Here is a 23551-nt window from a genome sequence, read left to right on the forward strand (position 1 = left end):
CGCCGGCGTGTTTCCGCCATCATGTTTACATGCTGCTGTCGTGTTTACATGCCGCCGCCGTGTTTACGTGCCACCGTACTTACATGCCGCCGTCGTGTTTACATGCTGCCACCGTGTTTACATGCCGCCGTCGTGTTTACTACGTAAGTTCCTTGACCATTTCAAGATTATTGTCCGTCCATCCATCCATCCATCCATCCATCCATCCATCCATCCATCCATCCATCCATCCATCCATCCATCCATCCATCCATCCATCCATCCATCCATCCATCCATCCATTTTCTTCCGCTTTATCTGGAGTCGGGTCGTGGGGGCAGCAGCTCAAGCAAAGCCGCCCAGACCTCCCGATCCACACACACCTCCCCCAGCTCCTCCGGGGTACCCCAAGGCGTTCCCAAGCCAGCCGAGAGATGTAGTCCCTCCAGCGTGTCCTGGGTCTTCCCCGGGGCCTCCTCCCACTGGGACATGCCCGGAACAACTCTCCAGCGAGGCGTCCAGGGGGCATCCGGAAAAGATGCCTGAGCCACCTCAACTGACTCCTTTTGATGTGGAGGAGCAGCGGCTCCTCCCGAGTGACCGAGCTCCTCACCCTATCTCTAAGGGAGCGCCCAGCCACCCTGCGGAGGAAACTCATCTCGGCCACTTGTACTCGCGATCTCGTTCTTTCGGTCATGAGGTCTTTCGGTCAAATCTCATGACCATAGGTGAGGATCAGAACGTAGATCGATCGGTAAATCGAGAGACGGACAGATTTCTTTTTTGTTGTTGTTGTTGTTGCGTACACCTTCAGCAAGGCACTTCCAGATGTGAACACCTGTGTTGAGCACAACTGGCAGCCTGAGGTTTCCTTGGCAGTTGCTGGTAGCTCCCAACGATTTTTATTGATGGTGCCAAGCAGAGTTGTTTTTCATTGAAGAAACCTGTTAGCCAAAGACAGAGAGGTGAAAAAATTGTCCATAGTTACAGGTCCATAAATGGTTCCATCAACTTTAAAACAACATTCTCTGACAGCCTCTCTCCTGCCGGATGAGTGGGATCTTTTCCCAAGTAAGGGATGGCATTACACATGTATTTTGTGTCCAGATCTTCTGCAATACAAAACTTGATTCCAAACTTGTCAGGCTTGGATGCAATGTACTGCAGAAAGGGACAATGAACCTTTGACGGAAATAATTGCTCATCCACGGTAACATGCTGCCATGGGCTGTAGGACGACACACACTTCTGAACAAACTGCTGCCAGATGTCAGAAATTGCTGCAGATTTGTCCGTTTGTAAGCATTCCTTGTGGGTGACCTTGTTGTCAAAGCGAAGGTACTGCTTTATTTCAAGAAAGTGGTTACGGGGCATTATGGCTTTGACATCTGGTTGCCAAATCTATTGGCCCACATCAATCACATGGCACCAACCTAGCCCTTGGCAGCCCTTTGGAAAAAGCCTGCAAGGAATGCCATCAGCTCATAGATGCTCCTCTGCCAGCTGGGGGTTTGTTCTACGGTCCTCTTGGACTGTGCAGTCTCTGATGGTCAACAACATGCTGATATCCTCCAAACACAGGAAGCTTTGAAGGCAAGTTGTGATTGCGTTTTGCAAACTCTGTTGGCCCCCCAGATCCACTGAATGCTGTCTGTGGAGTTTCATGAACAGAATAGTCTCCAATGTAGCGGTAGAACCAAACAGTGCCGTCTTTCGCCTTCTCTGTGGATCCAGGTATTATGCTCAAATCAGCAACTTTTTGCTTTTTGCTACGAGGGGGTTGCCATGTGTTGTGTCTTCCTCCTCATCTGCTGTAGTCTCTGTGTTTGAACTGTCCTGCTCAATCACATACTTGACCGCCTGTCTCCTGGTGCGTCTTTAGAGGGGAGGATTTACTGGTGCAAGAGCAGTCACATTCTCATCACTTGAAGACTCAGTGATGACCTTTTCATTCTGAAATTCAAAGTCACCCAGATTCTCACTCTGACATACTCTGTAGCATTGCTAAGGCCTCTTGATTGCTGATCCTTCTTGAGTGCATTGGTTGTGACATTGTAAAATCTGGGGTCTGTATGAAAAGCATGCCCTATTTATGGTTGAACTCTCAGCTCAGTGAGAGTTCAAAGGGAGGAGGTTGGTGCTGAAGTGAAACTGCTTTCAAGTGTTAATTGGCACATTCCAAAGAAACAATAGACTGGTTTTCTCTGCTGAAACCTGTGTCAGCCTCCATATTTCATATGTTATTTGTTATTTCATATGAAGGCTATACAAAGCACACAGGGACTCAGCTCATTTATATAACAAAGGGAGGACGTTGGTCATATGCTAAACTTTGGGAGGATTTTCACTGCAGACTAAAGTCTGCACTCTGGACCTATTAGTGTGTTAAAGTCACCAAGTATGGTAAGCTTGTCTGCTTTTGGGACTTCATTAAGTACATGCCCGAGTTTGGTGTAAAAGCTTGCCCTTGTGGTGTCATTGTAAGTCATAAATCATAGTCAGGGCATATACAGCCACCATGTCAGGAATTGCTTTTCAACCAGTCTGATGCAAGTGCTGGAGAGACTGTCTGATAGCGTGGATGGCACCGATGCTAGTCTTATGAACACATCCTTGTGTATAGCAAATGCAACCCTGGCTTGATGTAAGTCACTGCCCGACCAGAAAAATGCATAGTGCTGCTCCATGAGCTAACCATGACCTTTCAGTCATGTTTCAGACAGGGCAGGCACGTCAATGTGGTATCATGTAGTTCCCAGTCAATGATCACCGACAATCAGTCGGAACTACCTGAGTCGTCACGATCCAGCATTGTCCGTACATTTCAGCAGCTCAAGGTCAGTGCCTCAGATGCAACACTTTCATGGTTTTGTTCTTCAAGACATTTGCTGTGTTTCGGCCACTGGGTTGAAGATCCTGTCAGCCATGGCCAGTTGATCAGGACAGTGCCAATTGTGCTTTGTTTACCCCACCCTTTTATCTGGGGCTCCCTCCATGGATGCAGGCAGTGCTATCCCTAGAGAAGGCTGCCCATTCACTCGCACTGGACCTCGCAAGGCTTTCACCTGGCTAATTAAGCCACGATGCTGCCATCACATCGCAAGCCGCCAACGTTCAGGAATCCAGCTGATAGCCTCTAGCTTCTCAGGCCTGCCACCGTTGTCAAAACTCCCATCCCTTTGTTTTTTTTCTCCTTCCTCCCCTCTCCCCTTTGAAGCAGTAGGATTTACACAAGTATTTAAAGACCAACAGGGCTTGTGCAAAATAATGAGCCAGTCTCTCTGGGCTGAGAGAAACCTGAGTCCGGTGGATGACACGGGGTCGTACAGTCGGAGGCTTGCTCAGCTGCCCCACAGTACCCAACTCACTTGGGCTGGTGGTCCCTGTCTTTGCCTCAGAAAACTGAGGTCATCTGCCAGGCACCCATCTGGTGACTGGTATTTTTGTAACCTGGAGATCACCCAGAGTGGAACACATCTCTCCCCACTGCAGAAGAGGGGACCCAGGTGCTGGCAACCCACCAGTTGTAGTGAGGGGTTCAATGGTCTTCTGCAGGCACTTTGTGGAGGCCAGTTGGGTCTTGCTGGCCCTGCCCATAACTTTGCCCTCATGACCTGGCTGCAGTTTAACGTCATTCCCAGGACATAAACACTGGCCAAACGTGGACAACGTGTGCTATTTTGTGCATTGGAAAGACACAATCTACACTGTGCGCCATTAGTAAATTAGCCAGCACTGCTTGTTGGTTTGTTTTTGCAAGATCTTTGGTGTTTGTGTAATTTTACACATGCAAACTTTTAGTAAATCAGTGTCTTGTCCAATGACCCAGCTCTGTTACTGTGTAATAGACAGACCAGTTCTTCATCTCTTGTTGTGGTGTTTACAGTCATGTGCCCATATAAAATATTGTCATGCATGCATGGCCCCAATGTTTCTCACTGTTCATTCTACAGAAAACTATATTTGTGAATAATTTCTGCTTTCTTTATTTACGTTGATATTTCCATCTGTATTTTGCAGCATGCTTATTTTGACATTGACTTCAGCTTTATATATCTTTCAGGTATGGAAGGAAAATAGTTTTGTTTGGCATCGTGGCAGGACAAACTGTGTTCTCCCTCATCCAAGCCTTTGCTCCATCCTGGCCTGCATTGTGCTTTCTGTACTTCATTATGGGGTGTGGACAAACCTCTAAATATATGACTGCATTTGTGCTAGGTACCTGTATTTTGCAAAATGCAATATTGGCCTGAAGGCCTTGTGTCCCCTGTCACCATTGCAGTTGCCCAAGACCTTGAAGGGATGCATGTTTGCTACAAATTTGATGAATTTGTCTGAAATCCTTTCAGTGTTATTCAGAGCAGTCTTCATCACACACGGACACTAGTTTTGGCTCTGTGACCTTCAATATTTGGTCAAGGTCAGTCATCATTGAATGTGACCTCCCCTTTCAAGGGATGGATCCCTGCAGCAAATTTGTCAAAGAGGTCTTAAATTTATGAAAAGTTACAGGGAATGCAACATTTCAGAGACACTACTTTTGGCTCTGTGACCTTTAATATTTGGTCAAGGTCACTCATCACTGAACTTGATCCAGACTTTCATGGGATGCATCCATGGTACAAATTTGTTGCCTCAAATCTATGAAAAGTTATAGGGAGTACAGTGTTTCAGAGACAGTAGATTTGGCTCCGTGACCGTCAATATTTGTTCAAGGTCACTCATTACCAAACTTGACCTGGCTGCAACCCTGGTGCAAATTTGGTAAAACTGTCTCAAATCTGTGAAAAATTATGGGGACTACAAGGTTTCAAATGGATGCATGCACACACGGAGGGACAGCATTTCTGTGTCCCACTGTCAGGTGACGGGGGACAAATGTTGATTATTAGATACACATAGCAACTAAATTGTTTCTTAAAAAACAAAACAACAAGCATAGTCCATGTTTGTGTTTTTAAATAATTATTTTTTAATCTTGTGTTCTCAGGAACAGAGATATCAAACTCACAGGCTCAAAAGTTTTTTTCCACTGCTGGAACTTGTTGCTTGCTGGCTACATGCTGCTGCCGTTGTTTGCGTTCTTCATCAGAGACTGGAAGATGCTGGTTCTTGGTCTTACACTGCCTAGCTTCCTGTTTGGGCTTTTGTGGTGGTAGGTCTGTTTTTCTGTTTTGATATAAATTGATATACATATTTTGACATGTTTTCTTTCAAGAACTGGAAAAATATTAGTATGTAACTGATTTTATTTCTGCTGAGATTCGTGGCACATTATTTGAAGGAGCTCTTGCAGCATTGGACAGAGCTTTGGAAAAAATTGAGTTTGAATTTTAGTACATAGTATTCTGTAATTTGTAAAAAAAAAATATTTTGAACACATTTAATATTAGTTTCTTAGCCTTAGCTCACGAACATTAGTGACCCACAATGAGAGCTCACTCTTTCAGAGAACTTGACATTAAAAAAACTACATGGTCTGAGTGAAAACTAAAAATACTATAGTGTCAAAATTATTCATTTAATGTCTTACACATTGCCTGCCTAAAACGTTTGCATTTAACTCTGTACTGAAGGCCCCATGTAACCTAATGAGCTAAGCAGCTGCACTAATAACCACATTGTTTCTGCCTGACCTTCCATCCTATCTCATGTACAGCAGAAACTGATAGCATTCATTTTCAGTGAGCGTTTTCATGGGAAACTCAAAGTTTAATTTTCTGGTAAATGTGCACGTGACTGTTTGCAGCAACACCACCTTTCTCTGAATGTACAAAACAGCTCCCTCAGAAATGCTGTGCACACACACACACACACACACACACACACACACACACACACACACACACACACACACACACACACACACACACACACACACACACACACACACACACACACACACACACACACATTCAGAATCCTGCTGTTCAGATTTTTGACTATTGCGTGTGTCTTCGAGGTCTCGAATTAAAAGCCTGTTATTATAATCTGCCAATTCCTTGACTTTATTTCCACAAACAGCTTCACATATTTTGACTTAAAATCATTTTTGCCTCCACAATACAATCCCAAATCAGAAAAAGTTGGAATGCCATGGAAAATGAAGAAAAGGGATCTTTACATTTACTTTGACTTGTATTTCGTTGCAGACAGTATTAACCCCAAATACTTTTTTTAATTTTTTTGTGGTCAACTTCATTTCAGTTGTTAATATACATTTATAACTGCACCTAAGTGTTGTGTGGGCCGCCAGAAGAGGAGGTACTGCTGGCCCACCACCAGAGGGCGCCCTGTCTGGAGTGCGGGCTCCAGGCACCAGAGGGCGCAGCCGCCTCACAGGAGCAGCCAGGACAACAGCTGTCACCATCACCTGCAACAGCTGTTACCAATCATCTGATCGGCAGCAGTATATCAGCAGGACGACGTCTCCACCTCTTTGCCGAGATATCGTTTCTACCGAGAAGGTAACGTGCTCAGCTGACTGTTTAACAGTGATCTTTGTGACTTTTGTGCTTTGCTCTGAGAGTATTTTCCAAGGAGAGGTGGAGGTAACTTACCTGCCGTTCGGATTCCTGGGTGCGAACGCGCCCTCCTTTAATTGTCCTTTGTTCCTCGCCAGCAGTACCAGGTCCGACACGCGGAGGCAGTGGCCACCTGGGAGTTCGGGACTTGGCGGCTCCAGTATTCCCGGGGTCTGGTGGCGGAGGAAACCGTGTGGTTCCGGTCCTACTTTGGAGAGGCGTCTCCTATCTTCGAGCCTGCCCACACGACACCTGTGTGAATTTGACTTTGTCCATTATTGCAATCTAATTGTTGTGCATATTCACAACAGTAAAGTGTGTTATTTGACCTATTCCATTGTCCGTTCATTTGCGCCCCCTGTTGTGGGTCCGTGTAGTTACACTTTCCCAACACTAAGGCCTGCAACACAACAAACAAACATTTACAGACAGTTTTCTTGATACAAGCGTGGTCACTCAATTTTTGAGAATTGCCTTCTTTACATGGATTGACCATATAGTACAATACTGTTTGTACAGTATTTCTTAATGATTGGTGTAAATGAAGTCCAGGACATATTCAGAGACTTGAACTGAAACATCTTATGCAGGGTTCGATTTTACCGGTTACCCGGGAACCCCTGGCACCCTACTTTGGGGGCGGGCACACAACTCTCTAGACTTGCATTCCCAACTGGAATCCACCTTTTTATTCGATAACTGTATAGAAATCTATCAAATTTGGACAAAATTTGTGCAGAATTTGACTTTCTGAGACCTACACATACACAAAACGTCATCAAAAATGTTTTTCTCCTCTGCTTGTAATGCCACGTTTTATTATACACAGATGTAAAACAAATGGTGACTGCTTTCTAAACACAATTATGACAGAGTTTTTGAGGGAAGAGCGAGCAGCAGCCCCACAGCAGGCAGCGGAGAGTTTCAATTTTCTAAGCGTGCGTGAGCGAATTGTTCGTGAAGATTATTTTATTTTTATTTATTAACTACACAGATGTATAATAAAACAAATGGTGACTGGTTTCTAAACACAATTATGACAGAGTTTTTGGGGGAAGAGCGAGGAGCAGCCCCACAGCAAGCAGCAGAGTTTTTTTTTTCCGCAGAGGCAAAAGCACCGCTGAAAGTGCCCGTCATCCAGACGCAGCTCCTGCAGCAAATAATGATACTCCCCGAATTGGGAACGTCTCATGACGTTTGTCAGCTTTCCACAACACCTCGCTCCATGTGATCAAGGTCCGTCATGTTAACTTGACTGACAATCGGAGCTGGCGAGCGGCAACCTCTTCCTGTCATCAGGGGAGAGGTCTAGGCGGCCAGCCTTCAAGGACACCCATGTGCAGGTTGCTGCCACTGCCACCAGTTCTGGTTCTGTAACAGTGGCAGTGGATGCTGATGAAGAGGCTGCTGGGGATCCTTCTGCTGCCTATACAGCTCTCTAATGTAGACTCAGACGCTGACTCTGGCTCAGATTCTGCCTTAGATTCTGAGTTTAATTCTGATTCTGAGGAAGAAGACCTTGAAGTGCTGCAGAGAATGGCAGATGACCATGATGACTGCTAATAGATTTTCTGTAATCACAAGTGTGATCAACACTCATGGCAGTCATGATTGTTAATGGGCTGGATGTTTAATAAAACATCGGCAGCCTAGATGACCCCATGCCAATCTGCCTGTGCATATTGGCATGGGATCATCTCAGCTTCTGACAAGATTAGAAAATTTCTAAATTTCAGAAAATATTACTCCAAAAACACAAAAATTCCCTCCCATAATTTCACCCCAATTCTGCCTCAGATATCACCAGAATGCACCATTTGCATCCTTTTATATCAAAGTTTTCTGGGGGGCATGCCCCCAGATCCCCTTGCGAAGCGGTAGGTTTGGCACCAAACTTTTCTGAGGGGCACCAAACTTTTCAGATTTTGGTGCCCTTAAGTCACACAAATATATTCTAAAAGGCAAACCCTGATCTTATGTCCCTGTTGTCTGCAATGAAGCAGAAGTCAAAGTAAATGCAGGTATCACTGCATTCCCTCCTTATTTGAAGTATACAGGGCAGGTGATCTCTGAAGCATTGTTTTGTTGCCAGGCTGTAGCTCACTTTTCTGACATATTTGACACAGCAGACCCACACAGTGATATTATTTAATTTCTCTTCAGAATTCTCAATTGATTTATTCTTTTTAATAAAACAGGTATCTTCTTACATTTAGTGCTCCAGCAGCTGCATTGCCTTTGCTGAAATTTTGAACTTGTGGGTGATGGCAGTATTGCAACATTCACATTTGATGTGATAAATTTTCAGGACTCCCATCAATGAATGCAAACACATCCAGAGTACACATGATGTCATGCATGTGTTCACAAGTACATAGTGAACTTAAAAAATAAGCTTGATGAATGTTCCATGCATTTTAAAAAAATCATATTCTAATCCATTTACATTTGTTCCGCAAATCTGATTGGTTAATCTTCCAACCATAAAATATCCTATTGATGGTGGCAAAATATTTGATTGTTTCACTTTTGATGTATTACTCTGTGCCCTGACCACGTTGCTAGGCAGATTTCAATGATGATGCGGTCAGCTGAGAGTGAGAGAAACTGGTATAGTGACGACTATGCCAAAATGGGTGTATTTAATCTATCATACAAAATTATTGATGTGGATTCTGAAACAGAATTATTCAAGGCAATTGACCAGATGGAGAAATCTGTGGGTCTGCTCACAGAATTTCCAGTTTTGCATGAAGATGCTGTTGCTACCATAAGCTTCGCCGACCGATGTAAATATTGCAATTGCTGCTGTGATAACTGATAAATACAACACTAACAGTGATTATTTGATGACTCAGGACCAGTTCCCTAAAACGATGGTCTGCGTAACAATTTTATTGAACTATATTATTATGTGGGTTTAGATGTAGCCTTCAGTGGTGAAGTGGTCTTTTGCTAAAAACACAGATCCAGGTCGAATTACTTACAGATAAATAAACCATGCAAATGATGTAATTGGATTAGAATGGGAATAACCCTGTTGTGTCTGATGATTTGTGGACGTTAATGCTGGATTACGGTTGCAAATATCCATTTTACTGGCTCCGCTAATGCGTTGTCAATAAAACTCAATTTGCGACCGTAAAACCCAGCATTAACGTCCACAAATCATCAGACCCAAGGGGGTTAGTCCCTAAATCCCATATTTACAGTGGCAATTTAGATTCAAGGTAGTATTAAAATAATCCGGCTGTTTCTCACTATCTATACCCACTTATTGTGTTTGATGGCTATGGGAGGCTGGAACACATGGGGCAAGAGACAGGGTACCTTAAAAACACATACATACATTCTCCTCGAACCTCAATTTCAGTTGCCAGATAGCCTAATTTGCCTGTCTTTGCAACCAGACAATTGAGACGCTCTCCTGCGAGATAGTTCTAACTGGAGAATAATGAAAATGAACATTGCAGAATGTTATAGTAGTTAGATTATTGATCCTATTTGGCTGAGATTGGGATCTTACAGTAAGAGTTGTAGAAGATCAGTGAGTAATATTAGCTACTTTGGTTCATCTGCCCCAAAAATGCAACTGGTACATCATCAATAAGTGAAGTGTAAAATTTATGTTTCCTTTGTATCTAATGGAGAAGGTTGTAGGTTTTTACTGGGGTTTATGTATTAGCAATGTCCCATCCTGTTAATGAATACAATCATAAAATTATATGTTTTTTACATTTATTCCTTCTCTTTAAGTGGATGGAATTTATGAGTCACCTCTTCTTCTGGGTAATGTGGCAGGTTCATCCCTGAATCTCCTCGATGGCTGGTCTCTCAGGGAAGACGAGAACAAGCTGAGGACATTTTAAGAAGTGCTGCTAAGAAGAACAAAGTTGAGGCACCGCTCATGATTTTTAGTCCTTTGCCGGTGAGGTCCATATGTTCCAGTCCATTAGACACAACATTAAGGGCCACTTCACACATAACACAATTGAAGCCGACTAGTGCACGAAGGAGGAATTGCATGCCAGTCATGAAAAATTAGAGCTGCCTCCAATGCCTTGTACACCTGTTGCTACAACTACTCACGCACACCACCGGCCGAAAGACAGAGTGCCCTGTGAGAGCCCATTCGATCCTTCTTGCAGCAGGTGTCGGCCAAATTCCAGGTGACACACACGAAACACTGCTCGCTTGGCACTTAGAAAATGTGGTGCCGTTCGCGCTGTAGGCACGAAAACAGTGAGCAGACGATCACTTTTGATCTGGCAGTGAAATTTGTCTAAGTGCCCCCACGAGTGTGCTGTTTCAAAGCAATACATGTGGCATGCGTGTGCATCACCCCCCCACCACACACACACACACGTGGTGTGCAGGGGGAGAGAGCACAGTTGCATGACATACTGATATGTATTTACAGACATGATCACATGGGGCCAGACAGCCACGTCTGAGTGCACACAGACGCGTGTCCGGCAGAATGTGCGCCGCAGGACTATGACAAGCCAACAGCGCCACAAATACGCCACTTTCAGTCACCAAAAATATGCCGTAACAAATGCCATTTTGTCAGTTATTATGGCACTTTATTCTTTTTTTTAAAAAATACATTTATCTCCTTGTTCATTTTAGCCATTTTATGCTCCTGTTATAAGACAGTGATTGTAGTGCGGTGGTAAATTTTGTCTGATAATCTGAGCTTTTGTAAATTGCAGGTTCGAATCCCGTGAGTGGCATTTATTTTTTATTTAACCAGGGTTATTTAACCGCAGGGATGTGTATTGCGTCCCCTTTTACTTATTGTGTACTTAGTGGTTCCCCATTTCATGTTTGGTTTGCAGATTTTCTTCCAGTTTCTGCATCTTTCATGTTATGTGTGAAGGGGCCCTAAAAATCTGGTCAAAACTCTCACTTGTTAAGTCATATTTATTTCTATTGCACATTTAAAACAGCTACCATCGACCATGTTGCAGTACAAAGTCAAATAAATACAAAAAGGCAGAAGCAAGGCTGTTCTACATCACCAATATAAATATGAGTAAAGATTAAAAAGGCAGTGGAACCAGACACTTCTCGACAAGGGTCAAACAGAAGTCAGACTACCAGAGCAAGAATTTTAGCTGAGGAAGCTTCTGCGATTTGAAGCGACACGTCTTCGCGTCAAGCAACCTAGTCCAGTTGAATATTCAAGCTTCTCTACTATGGAAACCACCTGGACAACTGAGAGCCTACACAGAAACAGTGGAAGCAGAGTTAAACAGCACATGATAAATGTCACATGGAATAACCAAGTATTGCAAGAGAGCTCAAAAAATGAATAATAATAATAAAGATTATTCTCTAAGAAAGTTTTTATTTACAGCTTCACTTGGTGACTGATGACTGCCCCAGAGGTGACACTCTGCTTCTCATGGGTGTCTTCAGTGTGACCACTGGCACTGACAGTGCTTGCTATGAGGACTGCTCTCACACATGAACAGGTATTTTCAGTATAAAGGAAGATTGTCTGGAGAAAATGTGACCAAGACCATGCGTGCACACGTTTTCAGGCATAATTAAGCAAGACACAATATAATATAAAACATTGTGACCAATTTTACAGTGTGCATATTTCTTATTAATCTTATCAATTCTTATTATTTCTCTTCACACACACACACCTATATACATATGTACACTTTATCATTCACAAAGAGTCTGTACTAAATATTATCAGACCTCATTACTATTATTAATATTTTGCTTTGTTGATTGTGGGTGCTGTAAATAGTTGCCATACTACATAAGGGTGTCTGCCCTGATGTTGTCTGGAGAACCTTGCCATTTGGACCACAAGACAAGAAGAACAAGTACTTACAGATTGGTCTGAGTTTTTGGCTCAAGCTGACTGTTGCCTCCTGTGTTGCTTTTGGCTTACAAAGGCTGTTGCACGTGAGTTTGTAAGGAAATGGGTCTGTCTATAGAGTGCCAGACCCAGAAGGGTTGTATGTGAAAATACATCCTTTCATTCCTCAAGGCTGGTAGTTGAAATCAAGCTTATGCTCATGTGCACTATTTCATGATGACTGAGATTCATAAGAGAGGATGTTGCTTAAGCATGGCTTCATAACCTTTCTAAGGAAAATGAGTATTTGTGTGTACACAGTTTTATTAGTGATTCTGCACACAGTTATATAATATGGACAGTGGTGGGCACAGTTCCGATAATAGATAATTATCGAAGATAATGTTTTCATTATCGGATTATCTTTTTAGATAACTTTAAAAACCATTATCGGACAAATTATCTTCCGATTAACTTTTGTCCCATAACTTTTAGACCGATAAACAAAGCTTAACAGCAACAAGCATTTCTAAAATGTAAAATCAATTCAGCATCTGCCTGTTAAAAGTTTTGTAACAGATGTACAGTTATACCCTCTGCAAACAGAAGAGAGCTGCTTCTATGAAAAGCATCCTTATCTTCTGCAGACAAAGGAGAAATGGTCAAAAAAAAAAAAAATTTTCTTTAACATCATATTGATATGAAGGCAATATCACCAAGTCATCTAGAGGCATACATTTTTAACTTATGGTTCAAATTTTACCAAACTAATTTTGCACAAGTTATTTAAAATTACTGTCATGTCTGAAGTTTTATAAAGTGAAAATATCAGATATATGTTTTAATTTTAAAGTAATGTGCTAATTTTTAAGGTTTTGTGAGCACATGCTGAGCCCAGCAGTGCATTATGGGTAGGATGATGTAATCTCACATTCATGACAGGACAAATGCATTTCAGACGCTCTGTTCAGGCTCCACAGACAACAGCATTAAACTCTAGTGCCTAAAACACTCTTGAATATATTCTCTGGGTTTATAGACGTTGTTATTGTATTTGCTTTTGTTAAATTCCACGCATTTTAAATGTAGCAGACAGGGATTATCTGGAATTTTGTTTTCAAGGCCTCTACTGCCATCTACTGGCCAGTAGTGTTCATGGCAGTATTCTCCCTAAGTACTAAGCATCTGGGAACCAGTAGATAGCAGTGTTGTATTTGTTTCGACCCCGGTTATATCAGATGATTGTCAGATCAACCTCTTGGTTTTGCAAATGGCTTTTTTTTTTTTTTTTTAACAAATGAAGTTTAAAAACAAAACAAAACAACAGCAATAATAATAATAATAATAATAATTATAACATTACAAGACAGCTCTGCAGTGTTTGCACAGGCACAGTGCGAGCGGTTGGATGCTTGTGTTGGGGAAGTGTCGTGACACGGACCCACAACAGGGGGTGTTAATGAAGGGACAATGGAATAGCCAAAAAGTAACAATTTAATGTTGTGAAGGTGCACAACATAATACAGACAGATACAAATATGCGTTATATCAATCTGACAAAAAGGTGACGTGTGGCAGGCTCGAAGATAGGAGACTTCCGGTGAGAGAAAAGCCGGAACCCACACAAGCCTCACCACCAACGGACCTGAAGAACACCGGAGCCGCCAAGCCCTGTGCCCCAGGTGGCCACTGTCTTCAGCAGTCAGACCCGGTACTGCTGGCAGAAAACAGAAACAGTTCTGGATGAGTGTGAGTTCGCACTCAGTAATCCCACAGTCTGTGTTCAGTAAGGAGGGAGAACCTCCACCTCCAATCACACACTCGTGCAGCTCCTGTCTAACCACTTATCTGGTTGGGGGGTGAAGCGAAGCCGTCGCTGATCACACCAAACGCCAATCCCACAGATAAGGCAATCACCACAGGAAAACGGCTGCAAAAGAAGTTCAGACTATTACACAAGGTTTTGTTCAGCAGAGAAAATTACCTGTATGGTAGAAGATTTCTCGGCAAGGAGGTGGAGTTGCAGTCCGGTCTTTATAGTGGTGGTGATGGGTGACAGCTGGTGTTGATAGATGACAGCTGTCACCTCCAGCGGCTCCGACGCCCTCTCGTGCTTGGAGCCCGCACTCCAAGCAGGGCGCCATCTGGTGGTGGTGGGCCAGCAGTACCTCCTCTTCAGCGGCCCACACAACAGCTTGTAGCTTTTCAGCAGTAGGATTACCTCATGACGGCCGACCATAATAACAGGTTTGATTTTCATTCGACCATACGATCGCGATCAGGAGGTGGTCGTGAGATGTTAAACGCAGCTTGTTACTCCATGTACACTACACAATGCAGGACGCACGATTAACCTGAAACTCGGCCCAAAAATTCCTGCGTGAAAAATCATCTTGCACAGTGTAAAGCACATTTTACAACATCATAAAACGTGCGCACATTCTCTCCACATGCAAAACATTTTGCAATGACACTTCCAGGGCTCTGTAAAAATGCCTGTTTTTACAAATAAAAAAATGAACACCAACACACGACAGACGTCACATTAACGTGTTGGTTTACATAATGAATGACTGAACCAATCAGTGTTTAGCAGAGGCACTTTTACCCAGAATCCTTTGCGATCCATCCCAACGCGCAAATTCCTCCACACGTCTTTTCATGCCGAAAAAGTGCTGATGTCAAACTCTTCTGCCATTTCTGTGGTAGTCAGACGACGTCCCGGATCAACAAAGCGTTTACTTTGGAAATGAACGGCACATTCCACTGTTACAGGAGTTTTTTGTCATGAAAAGACGTGCGGAGGACTTCGCGCATCGGGACGGAGGCGCAGGGCACAGAACAAAAAGCAATGCCGTGATGAAGCCTCACAGGACATGTTGTGGCATGTCCAGCCCATCCACAATTTCTCGGATAGTCACACGACTGAAAAGCCACCGAAAGCTGTCTGAATCTTCCGAATGGTGCAAGAACTGGGCATGTTAGGGCTTGTCCTGTGAGACCAACACGGAGGTGCTTTCGTCCCGTGCCATGAGTGGCTCCGTGGCGAATTTCTCCGCTCCTCTTTCCATTACAAAAACTCCTGTAACAGTGGAATGTGCCGAAAAAGTGCTCTGTCCAGCTGTCTTGCCATTTCTCTGGTAGTCAGACGACGTCCCGGATCAACAAAGCGTTCACTTTGGAAATAATTGTCCTTAATCTGTGTGATCCCCATAAGATCTTCACCGAAAGCCATCTGAATTTTCCAAATGGTTTCCACTTGGCAAAACCATAAGTCAGCATGACTTTATTTTTCAGGACCTCTGACTGACCGGAGTGTTGTAATTGATAGAGAGCTGGCTTTAGGGCTGCTCTCAGAGTGCCTCTGTGTTGGGAGTGCTGTAGTAAACAAGAGCTTCCAGCAGGGGCACAATGTTCAAAGACAAAAGTGTGGTCTCAGTGTGTGGGTCTGTTGTTACTTTTAATATTAGTAGAAGTTATTGTGGTGTTAAAACTTAAATTAATTTAAATGTACCAGAGACAATATTGGAATTTATCAGTTATCTGTAACTTCTGATACATTTTTGGGTGGTTTATTGTTTTATCTTAATCGAAGATAACTTTTCAGTTATCTGATTATCTGTTATCGAAGTTAATTTTTTGGTTATCTGTGCCCACCACACTGAATATGGAAGAGGCCCCCGGGAGTCTACGGAACTCCCTTTTACCTTGCATGCCCCCCTTAGAGTCCCAACTGAGTCATTAGGCCTTTGGTGGGATAGTGGTTTACGCCTTTTTAATTTAAGCAGTGCAACAAGATTGAGAAAGGCTGAGAAGGTGTTGTTAACAAGGAAAATTACAAGTTACTCAGTGCCTGAAGGGAATGAAGGGGTGACTGTAGTGGAAGTGTCTGGAGCAGCTGTAAAGCCAACAGGGAACATGAAAACAGTGACTTTTGACAGCAGGAATACTGAGTGGACACAACAGTTTAACAGGGAAGGAAGGCAGAGGCACATTAAACACTATAAAGCCAAGATCAGATCCTCATGGATTTGTTTTCTTTTGTAATGGAAATTTAAATATAAGTTTATCTTCATTTTGGATACCATACACAAGATCCTAAAGACATTTGAGTAAATTAATCACATCCACACAAATACACAGAAGTAGATACCATTAAAATAATATACAAATAATGAATGTTTATGAGGTAAGAATTTTTGCATGAGTTGAAGGTACCTTATTGAATGGTACATTCCATCTTTCAAAGCATGGAAGTAGTTTTCCCATTGCTCAAATGGAAAACATTCATTATTTGTTTTATATGACACCTAAATAGACCGGTATCATTTGATAATTTATTCAAAATTAAACAGGTGTTTCTCCTTCAAACAGAAAGCAGACAGCAGTGAAGCACAGAACAGCCTGTGCCCACCCAGAAATTGACTCTGCCCCGTGGATGTCTCACTGACACATTGAGCAGAGCCAGCACCACTGAGGAGCTCAGTGGTGCATGTGGAAACACATCTGCTTTCCTCAATCCAGTGAAAAATTGTCATAACCCTTCTATAGCTGACAAAGATGTCCCCTTGAATGCTGGATATATTCATGAATTCATTCATTTGTGGGTAGTGGCAAATAAGCAGCTCACCCCACACTTCCCTATCCTTGGCCAAGTAGTAGTAGTGGATATACAAGGTGTTAAAGTTTTACCCACTGGGCTCAATGTTGAGAAATGTTGTTTTCTCAAAATGGAAAAGATGGAGAACCACACCCTACTTTTTCTAATTCAGGCTCAAAACTTCTCAGTTACTCCTTGTAACTTTCTCTTATCATGGAAGCATTTTTACCAAAAGGTAATGGAGTTATTTAATGGAGTGAAATGTATGGGACTGAAATGCACAGTAAATAGAAGTAAAATGCACAGTACATGATGCCACTCACACATTGGTACAATTAATGAATTTCATGCGACATACAATCCATCAATCAAATGACAAGGATCTATCTAGGTGCCATAAAATGTACAAATAATGGATGCTTTCCATTTGCACAATGATGTTTGCATGAGTTGAAAGACAGAACATTACATCTTTCATCCAGTGCAAAGGGCCAGGGCCTCAGGTGCGACTGCTTGGTGGTCTAGTGGTTGGTGCACTTGCATCACACAACAGAAGGTTCCTGCTGCAAGACTACCCATGCCCATTCTCCACATAATGTGAAGTCATGTCAGGACGGGTGTCTGATATAAAACTTGTGCCAAATCAACATGCAAATCCATATTGGTTCTGCTGCAGTGGACCTGACTGAAAAAGGAAGTACACAAAATAACTTACTTTTGCATGCAAAGCTTTTTCTTTTTTTTTTTCTCCAGTAAAATTATGTTTGGGCTGTTGGATCTGCTCCTTAAATGTCTGCTGTTCTTTTTTCTGTGCTGTTTTGTAGACAAAACCTGAAACTGAGAAAAAAACGAGCCCACAACATCTGTGACCTGTTTAGTTCTAATAACATCCGCTGGATTTCTGTCACACTGTGGCTGATCTGGTGAGTCCCTGCTGTGTCTTTTGAACTCCACATTCAGTCCAGTGACCCACCATGTACAGCACACACACATACACATGGGTAATGAGGTATGCACATACACACATATGGTTGCAACCACATATGGACACACTGGTTTCATTGGCTAAAATCAATGTTTATGTAACTGTGCTGTGTGTGTGTGTTTGTGTGAGTGGTAATTTAATTTACTTTAACCTTTTGATTTAAGTGGTTCCTCTTATGACTTAATCTTACTATACAGGACTATTTTCGTCCATTTTGACCAAAGTTTGATCCAACTTCAATTTTTGACTTTCAATCATTTTACTGAAATAACCCAAAATATTAAGTGCTATGACTATGAGAACATTTTGATCCATTTTGAGCAATGATTGTTCTGTCTTCAGAGCAGGGTGGAGAATCAAAGGAACTGGTGCAAATTACCAGTACAGATGTGTGTCACCAATGTTGATAATTGTTATCTTACACTTGCCAGTGAAATGGTTTTAAGTTTGTTCATAAGATCCAGTTATCCTACTATTTTTATTGTAAAGTGTTGGATTCTGTGATTTCAGTTGACATTTGCTTTCACCAGGAATACTGTGGCCATGTCCTACTTTGGGCTTTCCCTGAACACTTCGAACCTTCATGGTAACATCTACTTCAGCTGTTTCATGTCAGCTGTGGTTGAGATACTTGTTGATGTTTTATCATGGATTACGTTTCGCTGGTGTTCCAGACGACTGACTATCTCAGCCACCATCACCATGTCAGGACTGCTTCTGTTTGTTATACAGTTAATACCAGCAAGTACAGAACCTTTGATTTACATAACTTGACTGTTACTGTTTTCTTATATATCTCAGGCAAGATGTTTATGTCATGGTCAGAGAAGATAATGTTACTTTTCTGTTAAACTCAAAGCATAAAAGTGTTGTAAAATGTGGTTAACCATACTTCCTGTGCTACAGTACTCCCTACTGTCTGTTTAACTGCAATGACCATTCTATTGTAACTGGATATATTATTATAATATGTATTACATACTATCAAAATATTTTTTGTTCTGTACTTTGGCTTGCATTGACTGGAAATAATTAAATATAAACCCAATCAGATTTTTATTTTCTGGTTACGATACACTCTCAGAGGGACATTATTTTCATCACTAAGGGCCCCGTCACACTAGAGCACAAATGCCGCACGAATCACACAAATTGGAAAAACAAACAGAATCCAGGTCGACTACCCAAAGTGCAGGTTGAATGTGGACATAAATCTTCCCCCATGAAAAAATAAAAACAGAAAAAAAAAGAATAAAAACAAAACTGGCATCTGAGGTCTGGGTGGAAAGCAAACGGGGGGCAAGGGCTGTGGTCCGCACCTTTGAAGACCTGCCGTGACACAGTGCCAGTAGCATGTCTGGTTGCTTCTCTGGGCTACAAGATTGACTTAAGTGAGTTTTGCCCTGGTTCATTTTTTTTTACACCGTTACAGCCATTCTCTGGATCGAGCGTTACCAGAGGAAGCATGGGAAGTGTATCTGGTAGTGGATGCACTTAACTTTGTGCAGAGCATTGCCACACTCATTAGGAAGATTTCAGCTTGGGACTCCGATGAGGGCATTCACATCTCCTCCACTCTCCCTTATCTCTGTTCTCTGCTTTTAACCTTCAAGTCCCTACTTCACCAGACTGTGAATTCCTCAAATTATATTGGATTCTGGATCTATTGGACTACTATTGGATTAACCATGGAATTGATCAACTGGTCTCTGAACACTATTGACACCATTTTTTCTACAAGAAGGTCAGGGGGATCCTACCTGCCCAGATGGAATGCATCCTGCAGGCTATGTTTTCGACTCCTGAGTTTCTGGCATGTGGCATGCTTGGTGCCTTTCTCCATTGAGGACGTCGAGGATTTATTCAGTTTTGGTCATATGGTAGCAGGGCTGGTACTTTTTGGCTTATGTGCTGCCCTGATCTACCAGAAAATTGGCAAGACGGCGGCATCAAGAACCATGGCCACTCGCTTCGGTCATGATTAACGAGGTTGGCAAGGCAGTGCATTCTCAGACTGCGATGACTCTTGAACTCAGACGCAAATTGGATGCAGATGCATGCCTTGCAGTTCAAGTGGAAGATTTCAGAGGCCGGTGAATATTCTTAATTCATAATTGGGAATATTCTTAATTCATAATTGGGATTTGGTTGTGCAAGTGGAACTGTTAAAGTGTTTTTCACTGCTCAAACCATAACATTACAGGCTTATCAAGCCTGAAGGTCAAATCGCCAGACTGTTTTCCTCCAGAGGAATTTTTTTTTGGCCCGTGGAACATTGGCTGTTTCTTATCTCAACTCACAAAGACAATAAACTCCTTTTCACAGGACTGAAGCATGCTTCATTCCCTCCCCCCGACCCACCTCCTATCCACCTGCAACACTCCCCTTTCCGGTGCCTGCTAACATCACTCCTTCCCCCTTCGGCGTGGCCGGTGCAGTTTTAGCTGCAGCCCACGTTCTTCCCTCCAAGCTGACGGCGGCGCATCTCAGGGTTGCTGCGTGGCCTTCACCCACTTGCCTCAATTCAGATAATGGACTTCTTCAAACTTAGTGCACATAAACAATGTCAAATGTGTATGTGATGTCTTTAATTCAGATGTGTGCCATTATAATGCTGCGTTCACACGGGCGCGGACACTAGCGACTGCAGCCACAGGTTGCCATGTAATTCCTATGTAATGACACGTGTTGACACCAAACCACGCAGCGCAACGTGATGGACGCGAGTGAAGCGATGCGAGTGAAGCGATTTTGAGCGTTTTTGCACATTTGTAGCGCGATTATTGCGTCGCGTCATGTCGTGTTGCCCTCCTCCCCAAGTTGAAAAATCTGAACTTTTTCGTCTCTTCGCGCCGCAATGACCAATCAGGGACTGAATATGTAGTGATGTGGAGATGTCTGGAGTTTGACTGAAGATGTGAACATGTCCTGTCTCTGGTAGCAGCCTGTGAGCAGGACTTATGTCTCTTTTTGTCCTTTATTTCACAATTATGAGAGAGTTTTGGAGCGAGCAGCAGCACACAGCAGGGGGAGCGGAATTCTTTTTATTTACGTGCGTGCTAGGGAATCGTCCATGGAGATTATTTACTTATTAACTACACAGATGTATATAAAGCAAATGGTGACTGGTTTCTAAAGACAATTATGACAGAGTTTTTTGGGAAAGAGCGAGGAGCAGCCTCACAGCAAACCGCGGAGTTTCTTTCTTCTTTTTTTTTACGTGCGCCCGCGAGCGAATCATCTTTGTGGAGAATATTTTATTAATTAACTACACAGATGTATAATAAAACAAATGGTTGACTGGTTTCTAAACACAATTATGACAGAGTTTTTGGGGGAAGAGCGAGCTGCAGCAAGCAGCGGAGTTTCTTTTTTTTTTTTTTAACTGTTTACATGCGCGCTGTGTGAACAGGACAGTTGGTCCTCAAACCTGGGTCCCGCAGAGGCGGAAGGGCCGCTGAAAGCGGCCATCATCCAGACGCAGCTCATGCAGCAAATAATGATACTCTCTGTATTGGGAGCTTTTCACAACAACTCGCTCCGTGTGAAAGGTCCGTCATGATGACTTGACGCCGAGCAGGAATGGAAGCTCCTCCTATTTGATGATGCACCGGGGCGAATTTTCGCACGCGAAGGTCCACCCAAGCAGAGCGACACACCGGGCGAAGGCATTGCTTTGCACCATGCGGCTCCGCACAACGCGCGGAGTTCCTCCGACGTCTGTCTCAATGTGCCGAAATGTGCTTATGTCCACGTCTTCCGCAATTCCTGTGCTAGTCAGACGACATACCGGATCAAGACAGCATCCAGTTTAGAAATGAACGGACACATTCCACTGTTACAGGAGTTTTTGTCATGGAAAGAGAAGCGGAGGAACGCCACACGTCGCGGCGGAGCTGCATGGCGCAAAGCAACGCCGTGATGAAGCCTCACAGGACATGTTGGGGCATGTCCAGCTCATGCACAATTTCTCTGATACTCACACGACTGAAGCAACCGGAAGCCGTCTGAAAGCCACCTGAAAGCCGTCCTGTGAGACCAACACGGAGGTGGTTTTTGTCCCGCGCCATGAGCGGCATGGTGGCGCAATCCTCCGCTTCTCTTTCCATGAAAAAACTCCTGTAACAGTAGAACGTGCCGAAAAAGTGCTGATGTCCACGCCTTCTGCCTTTTTTGTGAAAGTTAGACGACCGTCCCGGATCAACAAAGCCTTCACTGTGGAAATGATCTGGTTGTTTGAGCGGGGTTTGAGCCTGTCGATCGGCGCTCGGTGCGCGCCGCGCTCTCAGACGCTGTGGGCTGGAGCACTCCCTTAATCTGTGTAATCCCCATAAAATCGTCGCTGAAAGCCATCTAAATTTTCCGAATGGTTGTCCAGCTGGAGGTCTCTCACAATTTCTGGAAAAATTTGATGCAGCAAAGCTCCAAATCGTTCAGACTTTTATTCGCAATAAACATCCGACGAGAGGGGTGGACCACTGCTCACTCAAAGCCTGCTCACAGGCGAATGACGCAACCGTACAGGCGTGAAAAACTCATGCATGCGCATGAAGGTTCAAGCTTGGCTGATGCAATCACACGTGATTCAAATCCATATGGTTTTTTGCAAAAATAAAAAGGTACGATACTTTTTGGACAGACCTCATATTCACAGAGACTCACCTGATTTCCATTTGTCTGCCCAGTAACATGAACAGAGGGTTAGTTGACACTGGAACCGACGTGCTGCGGGACCCCGCCAAACAAAAAGACACTGCACAGTCAAGACCTTGTGACTTTCTATGTCAAACCTTCATCCATAAACAAGATGGCTGTTCATGGAGGTGGAAATCTGCTCCAATTGTGTCTGTTTATCCATGTCCATTGTTTCTTTGAGAGATCTTTCCCAACATTTTGTCATCTATAAAGTCATGAAATATGTATGGGTTTTCTTTTAAACTTGCTGAAATATTTGTGTAATTTTAGAATCTTTTTTAACTGAATGTACAGTACTTGTAATTTTTGTATTCAAAGTACATTATGAATAAATTAATTATAATTAAGGGCATCTTGTTGAATCTAATGGAATCCATATGCAATCTGCCATGTTGACAGAACAAGTAAAAAGTGTGATATGAGCAGCCTAAAAAATGTCACTAGAGCAGCTGATTGCCATTTAGAATTCTCTTGTATTTATAAGTGATATTTTCATCTCAATTCTTCATAGCTGCCACATTACAAGATCTCACTTGTGTTTACATTACTGGCTACCTGTGAACTCTAATCGAATGTTGATACAGTCAGTGTACATGCACAAGTGCCAGTTTCCCGTATAAGTTCTTTAATGACCAAATCACTTGTAATGTATTTTGCAGAAATCTCACAAAACTTTTTACATAATAATTGTTCACCTGCTTTAGTTTAGCATTTCAACTTGTATCACATTGAACATGTAAATGTACATATGAATTGAATTAAGTTCATTCTGTATTCCCTTTAGGTCTGATTTCCCTTGCTATAGCACGCGAGATGATGGGAATTTCGCCATAGCAACAGATTTGCCGTTGTGCATACACAGCTGAACTCTACCCAACTGTGCTGCGGACAACAGCTATGGATGCCTGCTCCATTGCTTCCAGGATAGGCAGCATATCGGCCCG

General features: G+C 43.0%; 1 protein-coding gene across 1 annotated transcript; it reads left to right on the top strand.

The window, feature by feature from the left end:
* Nucleotides 1–4986: 4986 nt before the first annotated feature.
* Nucleotides 4987–23551, top strand: LOC117517072 (solute carrier family 22 member 5-like). The gene is made up of 5 exons (XM_034177989.1): nt 4987–5134; nt 10305–10436; nt 17752–17850; nt 18443–18657; nt 23392–23551. The coding sequence occupies exons 1-5, from the start codon at nt 5040–5042 to the stop codon at nt 23439–23441; spliced, it is 591 nt and encodes a 196-aa protein (XP_034033880.1). The 5' UTR covers nt 4987–5039; the 3' UTR covers nt 23442–23551.

Source organism: Thalassophryne amazonica, chromosome 9 (genome assembly GCF_902500255.1).
Source record: "Thalassophryne amazonica chromosome 9, fThaAma1.1, whole genome shotgun sequence".
Lineage (NCBI taxonomy): Eukaryota > Metazoa > Chordata > Actinopteri > Batrachoidiformes > Batrachoididae > Thalassophryne > Thalassophryne amazonica.